At 39.1% G+C, this 17,861-nt stretch overlaps 1 protein-coding gene across 1 annotated transcript in view; it reads right to left on the bottom strand.

Moving 5' to 3' along the window:
• The window catches only part of Zeb2 (zinc finger E-box binding homeobox 2), a 130,395-nt gene that overhangs the window by 6,923 nt on the left and 105,611 nt on the right, over nucleotides 1–17,861 (bottom strand). Inside the window, 5 exon segments of the mRNA NM_001033701.2 lie at nucleotides 4,147–4,327; nucleotides 5,814–7,783; nucleotides 8,666–8,774; nucleotides 11,424–11,638; nucleotides 12,339–12,527. Coding sequence (NP_001028873.2) covers nucleotides 4,147–4,327; nucleotides 5,814–7,783; nucleotides 8,666–8,774; nucleotides 11,424–11,638; nucleotides 12,339–12,527 — 2,664 coding nt within the window.

The raw sequence follows: 17,861 nt of genomic DNA on the forward strand, positions 1-17,861 counted from the left end.
TAGAAAATGCTGCAGACAGTTTTATCTGGTCTTTCATTGATGGTTTTCATTTTACCAGAACATCCGATATAAATTTAGTGGCGAGTGATATGGGAAGGCACAATATTTAGGTAGGAAATTTTGGTTTTGTTTTGTTTTGTTTTTACCTGTAACATAAGAATTCAAAATAATTTGTTAGTGCACCCCAATTGGGAAATGCAGACAGAATTACATAAACCTACTTCAAGTAAGCTAATTGCCTGAAGATAACAGGTTTAATTTAAGGCACATAAGAACCAGTCTTTAAGTTGGGGAAGATGTGTTTTATATGAGGGAAACTGGTGGAATGGTGGAAATCTGGAGATGCAAAGTATGTTTTCATTTGGGGAGGTAACAATAGGAAGCACAAGTGTATTTTTCTTTCTTTCTTTTTTTTTTAATCTTTCAGGAAATGGTCAAGCTGCCATGTATAATGTTGCTCTTCCTTGTTTGTAAGTGCACATTTAAAATGATGGCATTACGGGGAGAAGGGTAAGATATTGGTAGCGATTATTCCATGGGGGCAGAATGGTGCTCAATAGGGGTGATGAGCTCTGGAATCACATTTGAAATCCATCTTTTAGGACAGGCTGGAGAAGGTACAGTCTCAGGTAGGTCAACCGCTTCTAGGATCAGGGTCTTTGCAGATAAAGGAGAGTCATTTGGGGACTTAGCCTGAGGACTGGCCATAAATACAATAATGGCGACAAGGTTAATAAAGTCTTTAGTATGAGGACTCTTTAGTGAGCAGCCAATTAGAACTAAATCACTTAACTCTTGTCCATCAACACAGGTTCAACCATCTCCTAAATTCTAAGCAAAATGCATGCATCAGGGAGTGGGGTCCATGCAAGAAGTAAATCCGAATGGAGAAAAATTACATAGGGAAATTTTCTCGCTGCTTTAATTGTTAAAAGATGCACGAACAAAGCTATCCCGGGATGTCTTTTTTGATGTTACTGACTCATCAGCTCAAGGTCAAAGGTGGTCAACCACTTAGGTCACTTTGTGGAGAGAATATACGGCAGCCAACTTTCAAAGAATATATTTGGTAATAGACACTGTACTTGTAATAGGGCCACATTAATTCTGTATCTCAAATGGACAACCTGGGAGGATAGAGGACTCAACTGTGAGGCCCCGCAAAGGACAAATTCTGTGAGTCGCTGAGAGTTTGACATTTCCCTTGTACTAATCTTGAGAACCTTCGCTAACAAGTATTTAATAAATTCAATTTAAAATAAAGGGCTAACTTGGGGATTTATTTAATTTTAATTTGCTTGATTAGTTTACCTGACACAAATCAAAATGTCCTAGAATCAGACTTCTCTACCAACAAGACTCAGAACACCCACATTGCTATTAAAGAAATCCAAACACTGTCACTGTTGTCTAGGTAGGTCTATGTCTCAACAGACAGCGAGAATAAAGATTAAAGTTAAAAGATAGAAGGTTTGTGGCATGAAAAATTACCATATACCTTAGGAATGAAATTGACCAGAAATTTATTTAAAATTTAGACTTCGTCAACTTCAAAATAGAAGCGTCTTTATTTCTTTTCTGAAGAAGGTGGTTTGAAAGCACCTGCCACAATGTCTGAACAGAGAAAGCGCTCAATCGGTATCAGGTTGAAATTTTAGTGGAGTACAAATGAGTCCTTGACAGTGCCTACCAGGAGGTTCAGATCTTTTATTTCAGTCATTGTTTATGACAATTATTCCAATTGAAGTTAACATTTACAAAGTATTTCCTCTTCTTACTATCCAGGGTATTTCCCTCCCGCCAAAACCCAAGCAAACAAGCAAGCAATAGGCCATTGGTAAGAGAATTAAGCAGTATGACTTTGGTATCTGCCTAGGAAATAAATTTAAAATAGATTATGGCAAAAGAGCACAGACTCCCAGTGGAAAAAAATAGACACTAATTTTCTTCTTAATTTAAACAGTTCTATAGACAGATAACAAACATACTTTATCAATGACACGTTTATAATCAACATATAATAACCAAATGACAGTTCAACTTCATTGCCCGGCCTTTGAGTCAAGACAGTTCTCTCTTATAATATTCATATTAACTCATTTAAAATATCATTAGATATTAATATAAACAAAAGGCTTATTGGAGCCCAGTTAGAAGAAAGCAAGCTAAATTTACACATACATCATACTGACACATTTCATGAAGAATTTTGCTTGGATGGAACCTAATACAATGACAGTATTAATGTCATGAGATGTTTGGTCAAGAGACCAAAAAGTTAACATATCAGAAACTCTACAAGCTGAGACACCAACAGGAGAATAACTGATCACCAGTTTAGAGAAGCCATTGCATGACTAGCATCCTGTTGCTAGGCAATGTTTCTAGGTAGCAGATCTCTCATCTTAAAGGGCCAGGATATTTTACTTTTAAAATAATGTGCTTTTTTAAAAAAAAGAAAAGAAAAAATATATACATTTGCATTTGTCAACTTTTGGGTCTCTCAACTAGCTGGGCTAGCTTATTTATAGGAGATAAATATGCTGACTGAATGTCACTATGTATGAGAGCCCTCACTAAAATAAAAGTTTTACACTCACCATGTAGTAAATGATAGAGTTTGCATATGGTCATATAATAAGACCAATCAGAGAGGGAAAGATGCCTTCAGTGGTGTGCCTATTGTAGCTGAATAATGAAATACAAAATATATTTGAGGTTGATTAAAATTAAAGAAAATTTAGGCATGAAAATACTTGTTACTCTGTAAATACTTAAATAAGACTCAGTATTAAAGGATGTATAATAAATGAACAGTGTAAGGAAAAAATTGATGTTTCAAATATACAGCTTAAGTATAAAATTTGTGTAGATTTGCAAAACCAATTTGGGGTGTTTTAAAAGTATCATCAATTGGCCTTTTAAAATAATAACCACAGATAGTATGGTTGGAGGAAAAGGAGCTGAACTGGTTGGACCAGGAGGAGCAAAGCTGTTACAACCTGGGTTCTCTTCACAAAGTGCTCTCGGCACTAGTGGTCCAGGATGTACCACTTTCCCGAAATACTCAGCTTGATTGTGGTCACGTGTGCTACGTCCAACACAGGGCTAGTGAAGGATCTGGGAAGATCTGGAGTACTTGTATTTCCCAGGGTATCTCTGAATATCAGATTATGTACCCTGTCTGCAGATAGTTAACTTTTCACACCTCCTCTTCTGCGCCATATGCATCTGTGCTGTCTTTTGCCCTTGTATAAAGTACAAGGTTTTTCTACACTTTATCCTTCCTTCTCCCACTTCCAATATTTTGAATATGACTCTATACTTTCTTTTCCCCACCTGGACAAATACATATTTCTAGTGAAGGAGACTTGGAAAGGGATGAGGGAGGGGGTAAGACTAAGTTTCCTCATTTAGAGCAGAAAGATGGGGAGGAGAGAGAGAAAACGTTGATGGAAACCCTACTACAGAGCTGCAGATCTGATCTGGGGTTGTGAAAGTATCTTTACCCGATGCCCTTTTAGGAAACGTGATATCCCAGAGAGTGTTAGGGCTTTGTCAGTGTCAGGGATTAATAAATAACACACGAATGGGAGATACTCTTTTAGTCTTTCAATTACAGGATTCAGTGGCTTATTTGGTCTCTTGCTTTTCTTTCATGGAAATGACATTTATAATTGATTCAAAAGTGGCCAATTTATGAAAATCAAACAAAGTCACCCCAAAGCATGACGTACTTAGCATTTGGTGAGCCCACTAGCATATCACTGACCAGGTTTATCATAAGATTTTTACACATATAAAAAAAAATCACCACAGCTTAAGAATTGGAAAATACGTTCAATAATTAGCTCTCGCTGTACCATTTCATTACCCTGGGCATTTAAATTTCCCTTTGACACGATAGGCAAACTTGTTTTACAGATAACTTGAAAGTTAGGAAGACAAGCACACCCATAAACACATGAATGGTCCAATAAACAGGCAACACAGAAGTCCTACTGGGTTATGCAAAAGTGTTAACTTCTTCCTTGTCGAAGGTATCAGCAAGGGCTACATCTTAGGCCGCACAAGTGTACTCATTAGATATTATGACACATACAGCAGGCCGGAGAGCTCTAGCTAGCTAGTCAAAGTCGCTCATACCTGTGTGTTCGTATTTATGTCGCAGAAGGGAACTGCTTTTCTGGAATGTCTTGTCACATAAGTCACATGCATACATGCCACTTTCTGTCTTCTTTATCTTCTTTCGAGACAGACAGGAATCGGAGTCTGTCAAGTCATCTAGGCCCGACATGTAGTCTTGTGCTCCATCAAGCAATTCTCCCTGTGATACAATCACACAGTTCAACAAGGTCTCTTCTCTGTGAGTTTACACCGAACAATTAAGCGCTGGCTGACAACCGGAGTGCCTCAAAAACACTACATGCCAATCTATCTTACAACTAAAATCTTTTCTTTTTTTTTTCTGTCTGAACAACATGTGAAGTTTCACACTTCAACAAAACATATACCTTTTCTGCCATAGATAGGAAAAACGGTTTTCTTAAATCTTCCACTTTTTCTTTTAATACCAGGGGAAATCCACAAATGAACATTAAATACCAGAATTATTATATTTTCCAGCATGCTTTACTTCAGGAATGATTGGTAGCTGTAGAAACCTCATTTTAATTGAATTTTATATTTAGGTACAAAATATTATTATTATGCAATCTATTTAAATGTATGTCTACCAACTAAAAGCCTTAAGCTATATTTTTATATTTAATTTTCTAATTTGAAATAGAGAATATTAATAACACTTTTTATCAATGTTCTATCTATGTTAAAACAGCCTTCAGCGTTGAGTAATAACAAATGTGGATCAGTAAATTATTAAATTTCTTGATATTTATTTTGTCTTGGTCCAAAGGAGTGCAAACTTGCGTGATAACATACATTTCCATTTGCTAGCCCACAGTCTAGTTTTCTTAGACTATATTTGCACTAATTAATACTAGAGAAGATTAAGTAGGCTTAAATGCATTTACAAAGAGGGCAGATGTGTTGTAAATCGGAATACTGGACAGCTGTTACAGCCGTGCACAGCCACGTTGGCTCCTATTTTGCAAAACAGGGATTACACAAAAAGTAATGCTAAAACAATGCCTGCTTTCAGATTCTACCACCTAGAAATCATCCGGCAACTTGAAAACTGGGCAAGAGGTCCTGTGTACCATGTGAAGTACTCCTTTAAAAATACTCTTCAGAACGAACTTACTCTCTATAAAACAAAATGGATGTTAAAATTTAAACATGTGATTCCTTCAAGTCACAGACGTCTTTCAGAGCACGTGACTCCTGCACACTTCAGTTTCAAGCATGTAGGTAAGCTACTATTAGCATCAGTGCGCACTTCTCAAGGGAATTCTTTATTTTGTTTCCTTTGTTTTGGAGACAGAGTCCTGCTATATTGCCTAACCTTAAACTAGACATCTTCTTGCCTTAGCTTCTTAATACTATTATCCTTTCAGCCACTGGCTTTGCTAGCCCGATTCAAAACTTTCCCATTCCTGATTTTCCCACCCTTATTTACTTATTTATTTATTTATTTAGTAACGAGCAGGCTGGGAATCACAGCTAGGGTATCACACGTGCTGGACCACATTTTTCTTTTCTTTTTTTTTTTCCTTTTCTTTTTTTTTGGAGCTGGGGACCGAACCCAGGGCTTTGTGCTTGCTAGACAAGCGCTCTACCACTGAGCTAAACCCCCAACCCTGACTACACTTTTCAATAGCCTTTCTTCAGAGCAAAGTGACACATCTCGTTACCTGAAATCCTTGTTTCCGCTGGTATTTCCTCCTTTGCTGCATATCAGCAAAGGTAGCTGCTCCCGTTGGGTAGGTATAGGCCATATGTGGTAGGAAGCTCATCTGATCCAGCCCTGGGTATGGTCGTAGCCCGGGGATGCTGGTCTGGACTGGTGGCATGAAAGTGGCAGGGGGAAATGCGCTCTGTGGTGGAAGAGCTGTGTATAAAGGCTTGGCACTAAATGGGTTCATGCCGAACACAGGGTTAGTGCTTTTATTGTCCAGGTTATTAGAATTTGAAAACTCTTTCTTGATAAAAGTCAAATTCAGAGGTTCATCTGAGTTTTCAGAGGATGAAGAAACACTGTTGTGGTCTAAACTTATGCTAGTAGCTTTTGTCTTGTTCTTTGTGGCTATAATACTTTTGGGCTCTCTCATTTGTTTTGGTAATGACAGGTCCAACGGCTCAGCCTGCAGCTCCTCGGAAGAGAAGCTATTTGGAGTGTACGAGCTACTGTGGGAGTTTTTAGAAGACGTGGAAGAAAGATTTAAAGGAGAAGGAGTGTTACTCCTTGAGTGGTCCAGTTTATCAACTGCTTTAATATTGGTGAAGTGGGAAGATTTTGTTAGCCTGAGAGGAGGATCACAACTCGTGACACTGTTGTGGAGTTCTGCTATAGATGGTGACGTGATTGAGTCCATAGGTTTTACAGGAGACCTGGGTAACAAAGAGTCTTTTGTGGTGGGGTTGCTGTTGGGAGCTAAGGGCTTGGAGTTCCTCTCCAGTGATGGTGACCTGGAACTGGAGTACTGGTAGACTTTTCTCTGCTCAAACCATTCCTTCACAAACTCCTGAGGAAGGCCCACAGCAATGGAGATTTTCAGCAGTTCATCAGAGTTGGGTTCCATATTCATAGCATAGTATGCTTTGAGTACAGACATGTGGTCCTTGTACGGGTTGATCGGGCTTGTCAGTCCTTTCTCAGAAAGTACAGATGACAAGAGGAGGGCTTTATTGTCAACGAACACCCCAGCTTTGTTGGGGACTATGTTTTCGTGAGGTTGCAGGACCGCCTTGATCTCTTCATTCATTTTACACAGGTAGCGTTCATGCTGATGCAGGGGGATAGGACCTGGGAAGCTTTCTTTACAGAACTGGCATGAAAACGGAGTGGGTATGCTGTGGTTCTCAATCATTTTATCATCGGTGACCAAATCTATCAAAGTACGTAGCTTCTCTTTCTTTATATTACTGATCTGTCTCCTTGAGTCAGTAGTCAAGCTCTGGAGGCAAGCTTTGGCTTCGTTGACTTTCTCTAAGGTATAGTCAATGATACTTTTAGTGGCACCATTATGACTCACTACTGGAAGACCGACGGCTGGAATACTAGGAGAAGTAACCCCTTGTTCTTCTGGCTGAGAACATGGATCCTTCATGTGGTAACCTTTCAACTTTGAAATGTCTTCAGTCTTGCAGTCCATCTTTTGCCTAGAAACCGTATTATCCACAATCTGTAGAACCTTTTGTACCTCACTCAGATTACTATTCATAGTGGGAAATCCAAGTAAAGGGGCTTCTAACCCTACACCTAAGTGCTGCATTGGACTCTGAGCAGATGGGTGCACACCTAAAGGGCTGGTGGCTCCAAGCCCACCGTTCATAAAGGGACTAGTGCCACTAAACCCATGTGTTGCCATAAGAACTTTATAGTCATTGAAGTCTAGTGGTTCTGTTTTAATCTTAAGTAAGCCCGTCTGCTCAGACATGCTAAGTGGTTTTCCATTTTCCAACTTGTTCCTTAGTTGAGTAATGGCTGAGTTAGTAGGAGAAGAAGAAACAGAATTAGGGGAAGAACCCGTCTTGATATTGTTTCTCATTCGGCCATTTACTGAGATTAAACCAATACATTTCTTGCTGCTGATATGTGAACTGTAGGAACCAGAATGAGAGAAGCGTTTCTTGCAGTTGGGGCATTCGTAAGGTTTTTCACCTAAAAGGATAATTAAAATTAGCATTAGATTTCTTCGGTGAGGTAACACACAAAGTTGTCTGCCGAGACATGGATCTGCGGAACCAAATGAAATTAATCTAGGTGTAGAGTGTAGGTGGAGCCTATATTCTAGATGCTTAAGTCAGAGTTATATGACCATAACTATCTCTGGGCTTTATCTGCCCCGGGTGGACATAATTCAAGATGTAAGCTATGGAAGGCGAAGGCTATCTACGCCTTTTTCAGCTAGAATCCCAAATCTTGTCCGGCCTTCGGCAGCCTCCTATTTAAACAGAGTGTCAGATTAATGTGTGGTCAATAGCACAATAAAGATGTCACAGTATTTAAAGGAAAGTGTAGCCACAGCTTTAATCAACTCTGTGGAGATCCCATTGATTCCACCAATTTGACTAGTTCTTTGAATAGCATCCAATTTGGTAATAAAATGCTTGGCAGAGCTATCAAACTCTGTATAAAGCAGAAATCTCAGTGGTGGGATGTGGGTTTATGATGTACAGTCATCAGGAGTCAAGGAATGTTTAGCAAACGTAAATTCTGGTCTAATTTTCTCCCACTTTTTCTTGGATACATTTAGGTATCAAAAGTGAGTATCTTTCTGAAATTATAGCCCAAATATCTCCAGGTCAAAGTTAACACAGATCAGTAAAAGTCTCTAGATTTAGCAGAAAACAAAAACCAAAGCCCTTGTGAACCATAAGAAGTATAAACATCTCTAGGACACCATGAGGCTCTCCAAGGCTTGTAAAGCTTATGAAATAAGGGGGTAAGCCCACGACACTCCACCGGGGACTGTGTACACTGAAATGGTCCCCACGACCTCTAATTGGAAAGAACACAATGCCGCCAGCCCCCATGACTCACCACTGTGAATTCTCAGGTGTTCTTTCAGGTGGTGCTTGTACTTGAAGGCCTTGCCACACTCTGTGCACTTGAACTTGCGGTTACCTGCTCCTTGGGTTAGCATTTGGTGCTGTGAAAGGAGAAAAATGGCCGTCAGTTTTGTTCGGGAGGCACAAAGGAGATTGCTTGGGGAATCTCTTTCAAGGCCTCTCTTTCAGACAGGCCGAGAGGTCTGAGTTCATGCTTATTTATCTGCTCAGACTTTCAGAGTTGCAATAAAAGTGGTAATGCTGGTAATAAAATGGGAACTTTTCTCTTTTAAGAAAGTGCTTCCCATGCACGTCTGACACTCGCTTCACAACTACGTCGTCCTTTTTTTCTTCTAGAGTGTTTCTTGGACCCCTGAGATGAGAAAGGATGATTGTAGAGGTGCTCATGGCTCTTTTGGTTTAGTGAAGGATCTAAATCCTAAAGCTTTCCTTTCAGAATAGCAATCTCGTTGAGGAAAAAAATAATTTCCTGAAAATTATAAAATTGCTCCTTTCTTTTAACCTACACTTAAAACAAATTTTCATGAGGCTTTCTGTATCCAGGTAAAAGTGTGTCTTACACCAAATAAAACTGGAATTTAAAGAAATGTCGACCTCTCCCCACCCCCAAATAAAAGACAAAAAATCTCCTTTGACTATAAATATTTGGTACGTCTGTTTAAATATCCCCACTCTCAGGCCCATGTCAACTCCGTTTTTCTTAGGTGCTGCCTATCAGATTTGATTCATTATCAAATAAGAGACAGCATCTTGGGTTATAGCTGCTTGAACAGTTTTATCACAAGCTAGTAGGAAGGACTTCGACGACTTTTCATTTTCCTTTTTAGTACTGTGCGAGAACCAACAGAAAAAAAAAAGAGTTTGCTGAAGAGACAAGTTAGGCTGCACAGGTACAGTCAAACACGGCTGACCTTTTTGAACAAGGGGGGGAAAAGCAGTGTGACTTGGAATTCTAGGGGGAAAAAAAATACAGTCATCCACTCTGTATGCTCAAGGTAAGAGGCCAGCCTTTTTTTCTGCAGCAGTGACACAAAAGCCTTTTGCAAAAAAAAAAAAAAAAAAAAAAAAAGACAGCCCAGGAACGGTGTGACAACTGCTAGGGTGTGCTGAATCTTCCCACATTCCTAGTGAGACAGATGGTGTTACAGGGGACACAGGGAGGTTTGTTCAAACAGCAGCAACCTTCAAAGATCAAGCGGAGCCCAGCCCGCCGAGCGCCATTGAGGGACCGGTGCTCATATGTTGCCGAGTTGCATAAACAAACAGCAGCAGCTGTTTTGTCCCCCCACAGCCCTCAGAGGACGGCTGTAAACTTTAGTTGTGCCACTGTTAATATGATACAATCATTTTAATTTACTAATTGTAAATGCCATGAGCAAATGAGCGGACTTTTCAACACCAAAGCTACCATTCATAATGCGCCAACACAGTCACACTTCTTCTGCATGTGAAATTTAAAGCAGTTATACCAGATAAATATCTAGGCATTCTTTTCCTAGAGTGGTTTTGTGTGTGTGTGTGTGTGTGTGTGTGTGTGTGTGTGTGTGTGTGTGTGCACAGAAGCGTGAGAAGGTAAACTGTTACAAAAGTGTAACTGCACAAGTGTATTACTTATAGCTGATCTCTGGAAAACATTCCAGGAACAAGTCCAATCGGAAACAAATGGTGTGATAATGTGATATAGTGCCTTAAATAGCATAAAAAAATTTGTAACACAGTATTTCCATTCTTGCTTAATTGGGTTTGTGTCTTCTTTTCCTTATTCAAAGACAATAAAGCCTATGAGGACAAATCGGAGTTTTATAGAGAAGGCCATATTTAACCACTTAAAAAGTATATGATATCAAAGTTCATTTAGGGCAATTCTGTATCTGTAGGCCCAGTTATTGTGACTTATGAAGCATCATTACTGTGACCACCCAACACATCATAATATCAATTTGCACAGTCAATTCTCCCAGGAGGACAGAAAGAGCAGTTTTGCTGAAACATTTAAGAGATGCTGTGAATCAAGCCTACTCAGTCATTTCAAGGATTTAAGACACCATCCTTACCTTTCCAAGACAGAGTTCTTATCTTTAAAACAAGTAAGCTAAAAGAGGCAGAACAATTTTGGCATTTAACTACAAGCATGTATACTGAGGTGAAATTATTTTAATTATAACCACATTTTTTTATCATTTAACACTTTTCCAATTTATTATGTATATATGCATATAACCTATATGGCCTTTTTATCTTCCTAAAAACATATTTCACAAATTGGTAAGCTTGTCAAGTATTCTAAGTAACTTCAAAGTGTTTCCTGACAAATGAAAGAAATACACACTCCTTTTACTATGCGTTAGGTCCTATATGAAAAGAATGCCTATGCAAAACTAGGTGAAAAATGGAATTAAAATTGCTGAGATGTTTAATAATGTATAATTAAAATGCTACAATTTCATTCACTTTTTGTGGAACATAAAAATGAAACTAAAGTCAAGTTAAAGTGCAAATAAAATTTCTAAATTAGAAATTAACACACTCATTCGATCGTGAACATAAGACTATTAAATCATATTAGAAGAGACCATCAAAAAATCATTTAGACCTCAATTAAAGCTATTACCATTAAAAGATCTGCATCTTCAAAATGCCATGAAAAATTAATAATGATTGCCAATCAAAGCAATATCGTTTCTCTAAGGGGTTATTATAGAAAGAAATCACTTAGAACCAACCCCCACCTGATCTGTCCCTGGCTTGTGCGTCACCATATGCCTTTCGAGCTGGGTGCGGTAGGCGAACGTGTAGCTACAAAGAGGGCAGGAAAAGTTCTCTTCATTCTTCTCGTGGCGGTACTTGATGTGCTCCTTCAGCGATGTCAAGCGCTTGTAGCCGCGGTCGCAGTAGGGGCAGGTCAGCAGTTGGGCAAAAGCATCTGGAGTTCCAGGTGGCAGGTCTGTAGCCGAGAGGCGAGAGGGAGAGGAGCGGGCCAAAAGGTCAGTAAATCAATGGCAGCTAATGGGCTGGCTGCCCGGGCTGCTATGACAGGAATCGCTGCAATCTGCTCCAGGACAGCGCCATCATTGCGTGCCCGGCCTCCTCACAACCAGGCCCCTTGAACACCCAGGGCAGGCTTGTCCGAATCAGCTCACACTGCGTTGGAAAATTAATTAATTACTTGAGCTTATTTGTGGGGAGGGGGGATTTAAACAGCTGATAAATGAAGAAATTCCCTTCGGGTGACTGACAGTCCCTCTGAACCCTAGACTCACATGTAACTCAGGAATTTACAGGAGAGAAGATTTTTCAGGTGTCAGAGAACAAAAGGTGAGGGTTGGTGATCTTAAGTTTTTTTTTTCTTTTTCCTCAAAAGTAAAATATCTCTGAAAGATAGGAATACATTTAGATATTTTTATCTCTTAGAAATGGGCTGTAATTGTTCTTCTTCTGTATTGGATGTACAAATGACACAAATTTGCTGACAAAAAAAAATTTCACAATACCCTAAAATTACAGTTCTAATCTTTGCTCATGAAATTCCATGCTTCTGCAGCTGTTCTTCAAATTTTAAGGTAAACACCCAGGCATGTAGTGCATTTGTAATTGTAACAGCTGCAGAGGTCAGTATCGTGGCTAAAAATGAATTACAGCCTTACCATTTTCTTCTTGCCCATTGGCCTCTGGCGTGCCAAGGCGAGACAGCTCCTCAGGGGCTTCTGGGTAAATAATGGCCGTGTCGCTTCGCTGAAGGTACTCTTCAATGCTGACTGCGTGGCCATCTCTTTCCTCCAGTTTTCTTTTGGCAAAGTATTCCTCAAAGTCTGATGTGCAATTTGCATTCTTAACTGAAATCATAAGCAGAAAAGAAACGTCTTTTCAGGGCCTCTTTCCTGGGTGACCAAGTCCTCTAGATCACTGTTAGTAACAAAGGTCGGCTTGTTACTAGTAAAACTTAAGGTAACTCACTTGTCAGAAGGGAAGATGACCAAATACTGATTAAATGCTTACTTTTATAACACACACAAAAGAGCTTACTTTGTTTAAGCGGGCAGATTTGTTTTTAGAATGTTCATCTGTATAATTAACATACAAATGAAAGAAAATTTAAAATGTATTTATTAACAATTTTTAAAAGTGAACTAAAAAAAAAGTAATCTCTGAACGTGACCTAACATACACTTGCAGATACTTTCGTGGACTACATGCAACTTCCGTTTGTCTTTAAAAAAAAGTAAATTTAGCTCTCAGTGACAGGGAAACCTTGACAATCTACTCTGAGGAGGTCAGCAGATAGTGTAGCCTCTCCTGCCCTTCCATAAGCCCTTGAATAAAGGGCTCACGCAAGAAAAGGAAATTTAATTTTCTTAAGGTATAGGAAACTTCACATTCCTTCAGATGCATCTGCTGCTAAGTAAAAGCTGTCTTTGAACAGTTAGTCAAGTCTAGGGATTTCCGAGACAGGTGTGAATGGAGAGACAGCCCTACAAAGGCAACAGTGTGACGTTGCTAGAAACTCACAGAATGAAGCATTCTCTCTCACCCTGACCTTGATCAGCATCGTATAGTTAAAAGGAATTAGAATTAAGTTCACAGCTGATAAAAAATAAAATTAAAAAAAAGTAAGGGAGTCCCACTGATAAAACTGCAGCAGGATTTCTATATGATTTTAGCTTCTTAAGTTATGATTATTTTTCTATGAAACAACTGTTGTGAACCAATTTCAACAATTTGTGTCGCAAGACACAGTACACTTAAAGTCTCTAGATACATCTCTGAAATTAGTGATGGCTTACATATCCCAAATAAAAGCTTACACATAACACAGGGCCGGAAGAGCAACTGTTAGTTATTCTTAATGGGTGCTGGTGCTTTTTGCACTAGCACAATGCATGGCAGACTCATGGTACCATAGTCTGAAAGCCGTTCCCTCTGACTCCACTAGATCTCCACCATATTGTCTTTGCTACAAGAAGCATACAGGGCTCCTTATGGGAAGCATCCTTGGCAAGTTGTGATGTGACAATGTTCGAGCAGGTTAGTAGGTTAGTTAATTTTCTTTTCTTTTTTTTTTTCCCCCTTTGGTTCACATTATTATAAACTTGTGGATTTTAGATAAGAAGAGTAAAGGAATGGAAGCTCCCATTTGTTCAACATGTGTTGATTGAAAGTTTTAACAGCAAGCGAAGACCAGAGCTAACCTTGTCCTTTGGGACAACACAAGGGGGGGGGAGAGAGAGAGGAGAAAAGAAGGAAGAAGGAAGGAAAGAAGGAAAGAAGAAAACAAGAAAAAAAAGTAAGAAAGAAAAGAGTAGATTGACTGGGTATGATGGTGATGACGTTCTATGGTAGTATGAACAAAGATAACACAGTAATTCACTGAGCTCTACAGATTACGAAAGCTTTAATGGGGGAAGCTAGGAATTAACTTACTCTCAAAGCTGGAGCAGCAGTGTGTATGCAGGTGACCGGGAACATGGACATTTTGGTATCTAACTTGGAGTATGGAGTGAAGGAAAGAATGGTAGGATGTTGGAGAGCAGTGGTGGCAGAAATGGAAACACTCGGGAGGCAGTATCCCTCCTAAGGTCTTTCATTTTTATTCTAGGAATGAAAACACTTGTACTTTTTAATGATAACTTGGCTATAGTATGACAGGGACAGAAGGAAAAGAAGAGTAGGTTCTGTTCAGAGTTGGCTGAGGGTAGGGTGGGGTTGGGGCTGGGGGTATATGTTCCTGTCCAAAACCCCTCAAGAGACAAAGGTTAAGGAAGTGGTGGTAGAAAAAAGGGAAAGTGGCTAGAATTGAGAGAGATTTACAAAGTAAAAATCTCTTAAGACTTGGGGAAAGATCCAGCTTGCCCAAGTGACATGCTAAAGTGTCTTCTTTATCTTTAGAATTTTCAGTCTGATAAATGGTTAGAGATACTTGCCAAAGCAGAAATACACTAGAATTCGAAAGAGTTGAAATTGTGGATAAACATAAGATCAAGCAGAAAAAAAAAAATCGGGAGAATTTTCTTTATATTTTATGGACCACCAAATTAGGTGCTGACATTTCTGCGTGCCATTTTCTCACTCTGCCTTCTGCTAAGTTTAACAAGAATAGCTGTCTGATTCCAAGGTTTGTGTTTCCTTTAAAAAACGAGTTTGGAATGCAAGGTACTAGATGAGTACATTTTACGTTGGATTTAATAGCCATCAGTTAAGATCAGTGGCCCAGCTGTTCCATTCACAAGACCATAGGTGCTTTCAAAGGTTATTGACAGAGAGAATGAAGATAACATCACTGAACTTGCCCCACCCACTCCTCAGGGAGTATGTGGGAACTACCAGCTTACATAAACTATTGGCCATTTTTCTTTTTTTGGCTCATTAAAATAGTCCTACCGAGAATTACTTTTTGCTTTTAATGATAGGAGACAAGGAGCAAAACTTAAAATAAATGCTTTCATTTAGTTTTTGTTTGTTTTTATGAGAGGGTTTCTCTGTGTGGTCCTAGATGTCCTAGAACTCACTCTATAGACCAGGCTGGCCTTGAACTCAAAGATCTGTCTAATTCTGGCTACAGAGTGCTGGGATTAAAGGTGTATACCACCACCACCCAGGTAAAGTGAATGTTTTAAAACAATATGCCTAACTTTAATGGCGGCTGACATCTTTTTCCGCAGTATGACAATTCAAAGTAATGTTACAGCTCCCTTCTGAACACATACCTATTTGAATATTTTTAAAAAATGTATTCGAGGCTTTTCAGAATATTGTCCCACTTGATGACCTTAGGGTAACCCAGCAAAAGTGGATGGATGTACATTTAATATCCTAATTTTATCTTGATATTTCAGCAACTATTTGAATTATCTGGCTATCTTTGCATGAATTTTCATTTGCATATGAATGTTTCCATCAGAAATGTAATCAAATGCAAATTCAATTGGATTTGCATTAATAGTCTTTGGGTTTAAAAGGGAGAAAAATTCTGATTTTTCTGGATAGGCAAACTAAACTACATCTAGATACACTTCTGGTGTTTGGAGAGGGAATTTGATTGCTAGATCAGATTTTGTCATGCTGGGCTTCTGTGTGAAGTGAGGTGAGGACGAAAGGACTTCAAGTCACATGTTCTGTTTAAGGATCATCTGTGGTAGTCTGTGGATCATGAATACTGAATGTATTGCCATGAAATGAATAGTTTTAAAAGAAACATTTATGGGGTGGATGTGGAAAATGAGGTACCTTTAGCACTATTCTTCTAATACAGCAATAAAACAAAATGTAAAACAAGATATCTGATTGTTGAGCTAAGGATTTAGAGTTTTGCTCAATTGTCAGTTTAGGTAATAGTAAGTCAATGCGACAGAGTGTTTCATGGTTTTCATAAATGCTTGCAGGAGTTAGACACGGCCTCAGTGAGTATCTGAAAAGGGCCTTGTGAAGAAATGCCATTTAATCATTTAAGTCTATTGACTTCATTAGGGCTTTCCCTCATTTAGGTGGGGCGGATCTGCTATCGATCACCTATCTACAGTCACTTAGAGTAGTTTGCATTCCAACTTAAATGAGCCAGCATATCCACCAAGAAAAGCGATGTAAGTTTCTCTTTCATTTTATTACAAGTTTCCTTTGCCTCAATATAGCTCTTCATGTCAACACCACCGAGCCTTACAGTACCCAAATAAGCTGCTGTTTTCAGGATGATCCCCCTCCCATTTTCCCAATCACTTATCTGCACTTGAAACAAGCCTAACCATTAATTTGTCCAGAAGAGGCCCAAGAGACAGAATGAAAGCCCATGGATCGCTTCCCTATAATTTTAGGACTTTCTTTCAAAACGAGCATTGGGGCTCAGGGCTCCCCCACTGCCAGGTGACTACAGAGGTAAGATGCAGAATGAAGATGCAGATGTTTTCCATTCAGGAGAGGAGAGTTTACGACTACAGTCGGGAAAGTACGGGAAGGTAGACAAGATGGTCCCCAGCCACGCACCCAGCCGTGCGTTCTGAGGCGGTGCTCCATCTTCTAGTGGCTGTACTCTCACCTCTCCTTACATATGTTACCCCAGAAACCCCCTTTTCTACTTGGAACTGTGCCATGTTCCAGTCTCTGAGAACCAAGAACCACACACCCCCGCCCCCTTGCTCAGTACTGGAGCAAGGGATGGGTCTGCCTTTTGGTCACTCCTGTTGGCAAGGTTGAAATTTTGATTGTATTTGGAAGTTTGTATTTTCGTTTTGACAAAGATTTTATAATACTGTGTAGTGGACACAGGAATGAGGTGGAGAGCTTGCTAGGAAGTTACAGAATTCCCCTCAGTGTTTTTCTAGTATAAAATCAACCTCGTTTTTGTTCTTTCTGTAATCCTCCTCACTCCCTGGCTGCCTTGGAAGGACTGCCAAAACACACTGACAGAGGATATTTGCATGGTATTTATCATCAAACCATAACAAAAAAATTCACAAGAAACCTCAAGTAATTTCTTCCCATAGCTTCTCCAGGGATTTTGCATTTACTCCTAAAATTTACCCTAATGTCGTGCAAATATCTCAACCTTCCCTAAGGTTAGTTAAACTTTTCTCCATCCAAAAAGAGAATGTTAATTAAAAATGTTTCCTCATGGCTATATGTATTTTAATATTGGTAGATAAATTTCTAGATCCCTTCAAGTCATCAAAGCCTCTCTTTTCTTTTAAATATGTTAGTCAGTCTTACTAGTCATGCTTATTAATGACACTTTCATAAATACCTTTAAGACTGTCTTGGGAAAATATTGATTTTTTTTAAAGGTAGATAATGAATGTTAGTCTAAACTGACTTTTAAAGTAATTGCCTAAAAACAAGCAGGGTCAGCAGAACTCTAAGCGAAAAGGAACCGTTGACTGGTTCAGGAATCAGTCAGTTCCCATAATTGAGTTGCTTAGAACATGTTCTCAATAACAGTAAGAGCGATTTTTACTTATACTTTACAGGTTGCCGAGTTTATAATGTGACCCCGATCCTGATTTTTTTCTCTTGGTTCCTTTTGCCATTTATTTTATGTATTTAGAACAAGAAAGCAGCTTCTCTGCTACCACTAATTTAAAATCTGGCATGTTTTCAATTTTCATTAAAAACTGAAGACATATATTTTAATATTATTGGTAAGCCACCTTGGCAAACATTAACATAAATAAGTAACTCTTTCG

The sequence above is a fragment of the Rattus norvegicus genome, chromosome 3 (genome assembly GCF_021556685.1).
Source record: "Rattus norvegicus strain SHRSP/BbbUtx chromosome 3, alternate assembly SHRSP_T2T, whole genome shotgun sequence".
Lineage (NCBI taxonomy): Eukaryota > Metazoa > Chordata > Mammalia > Rodentia > Muridae > Rattus > Rattus norvegicus.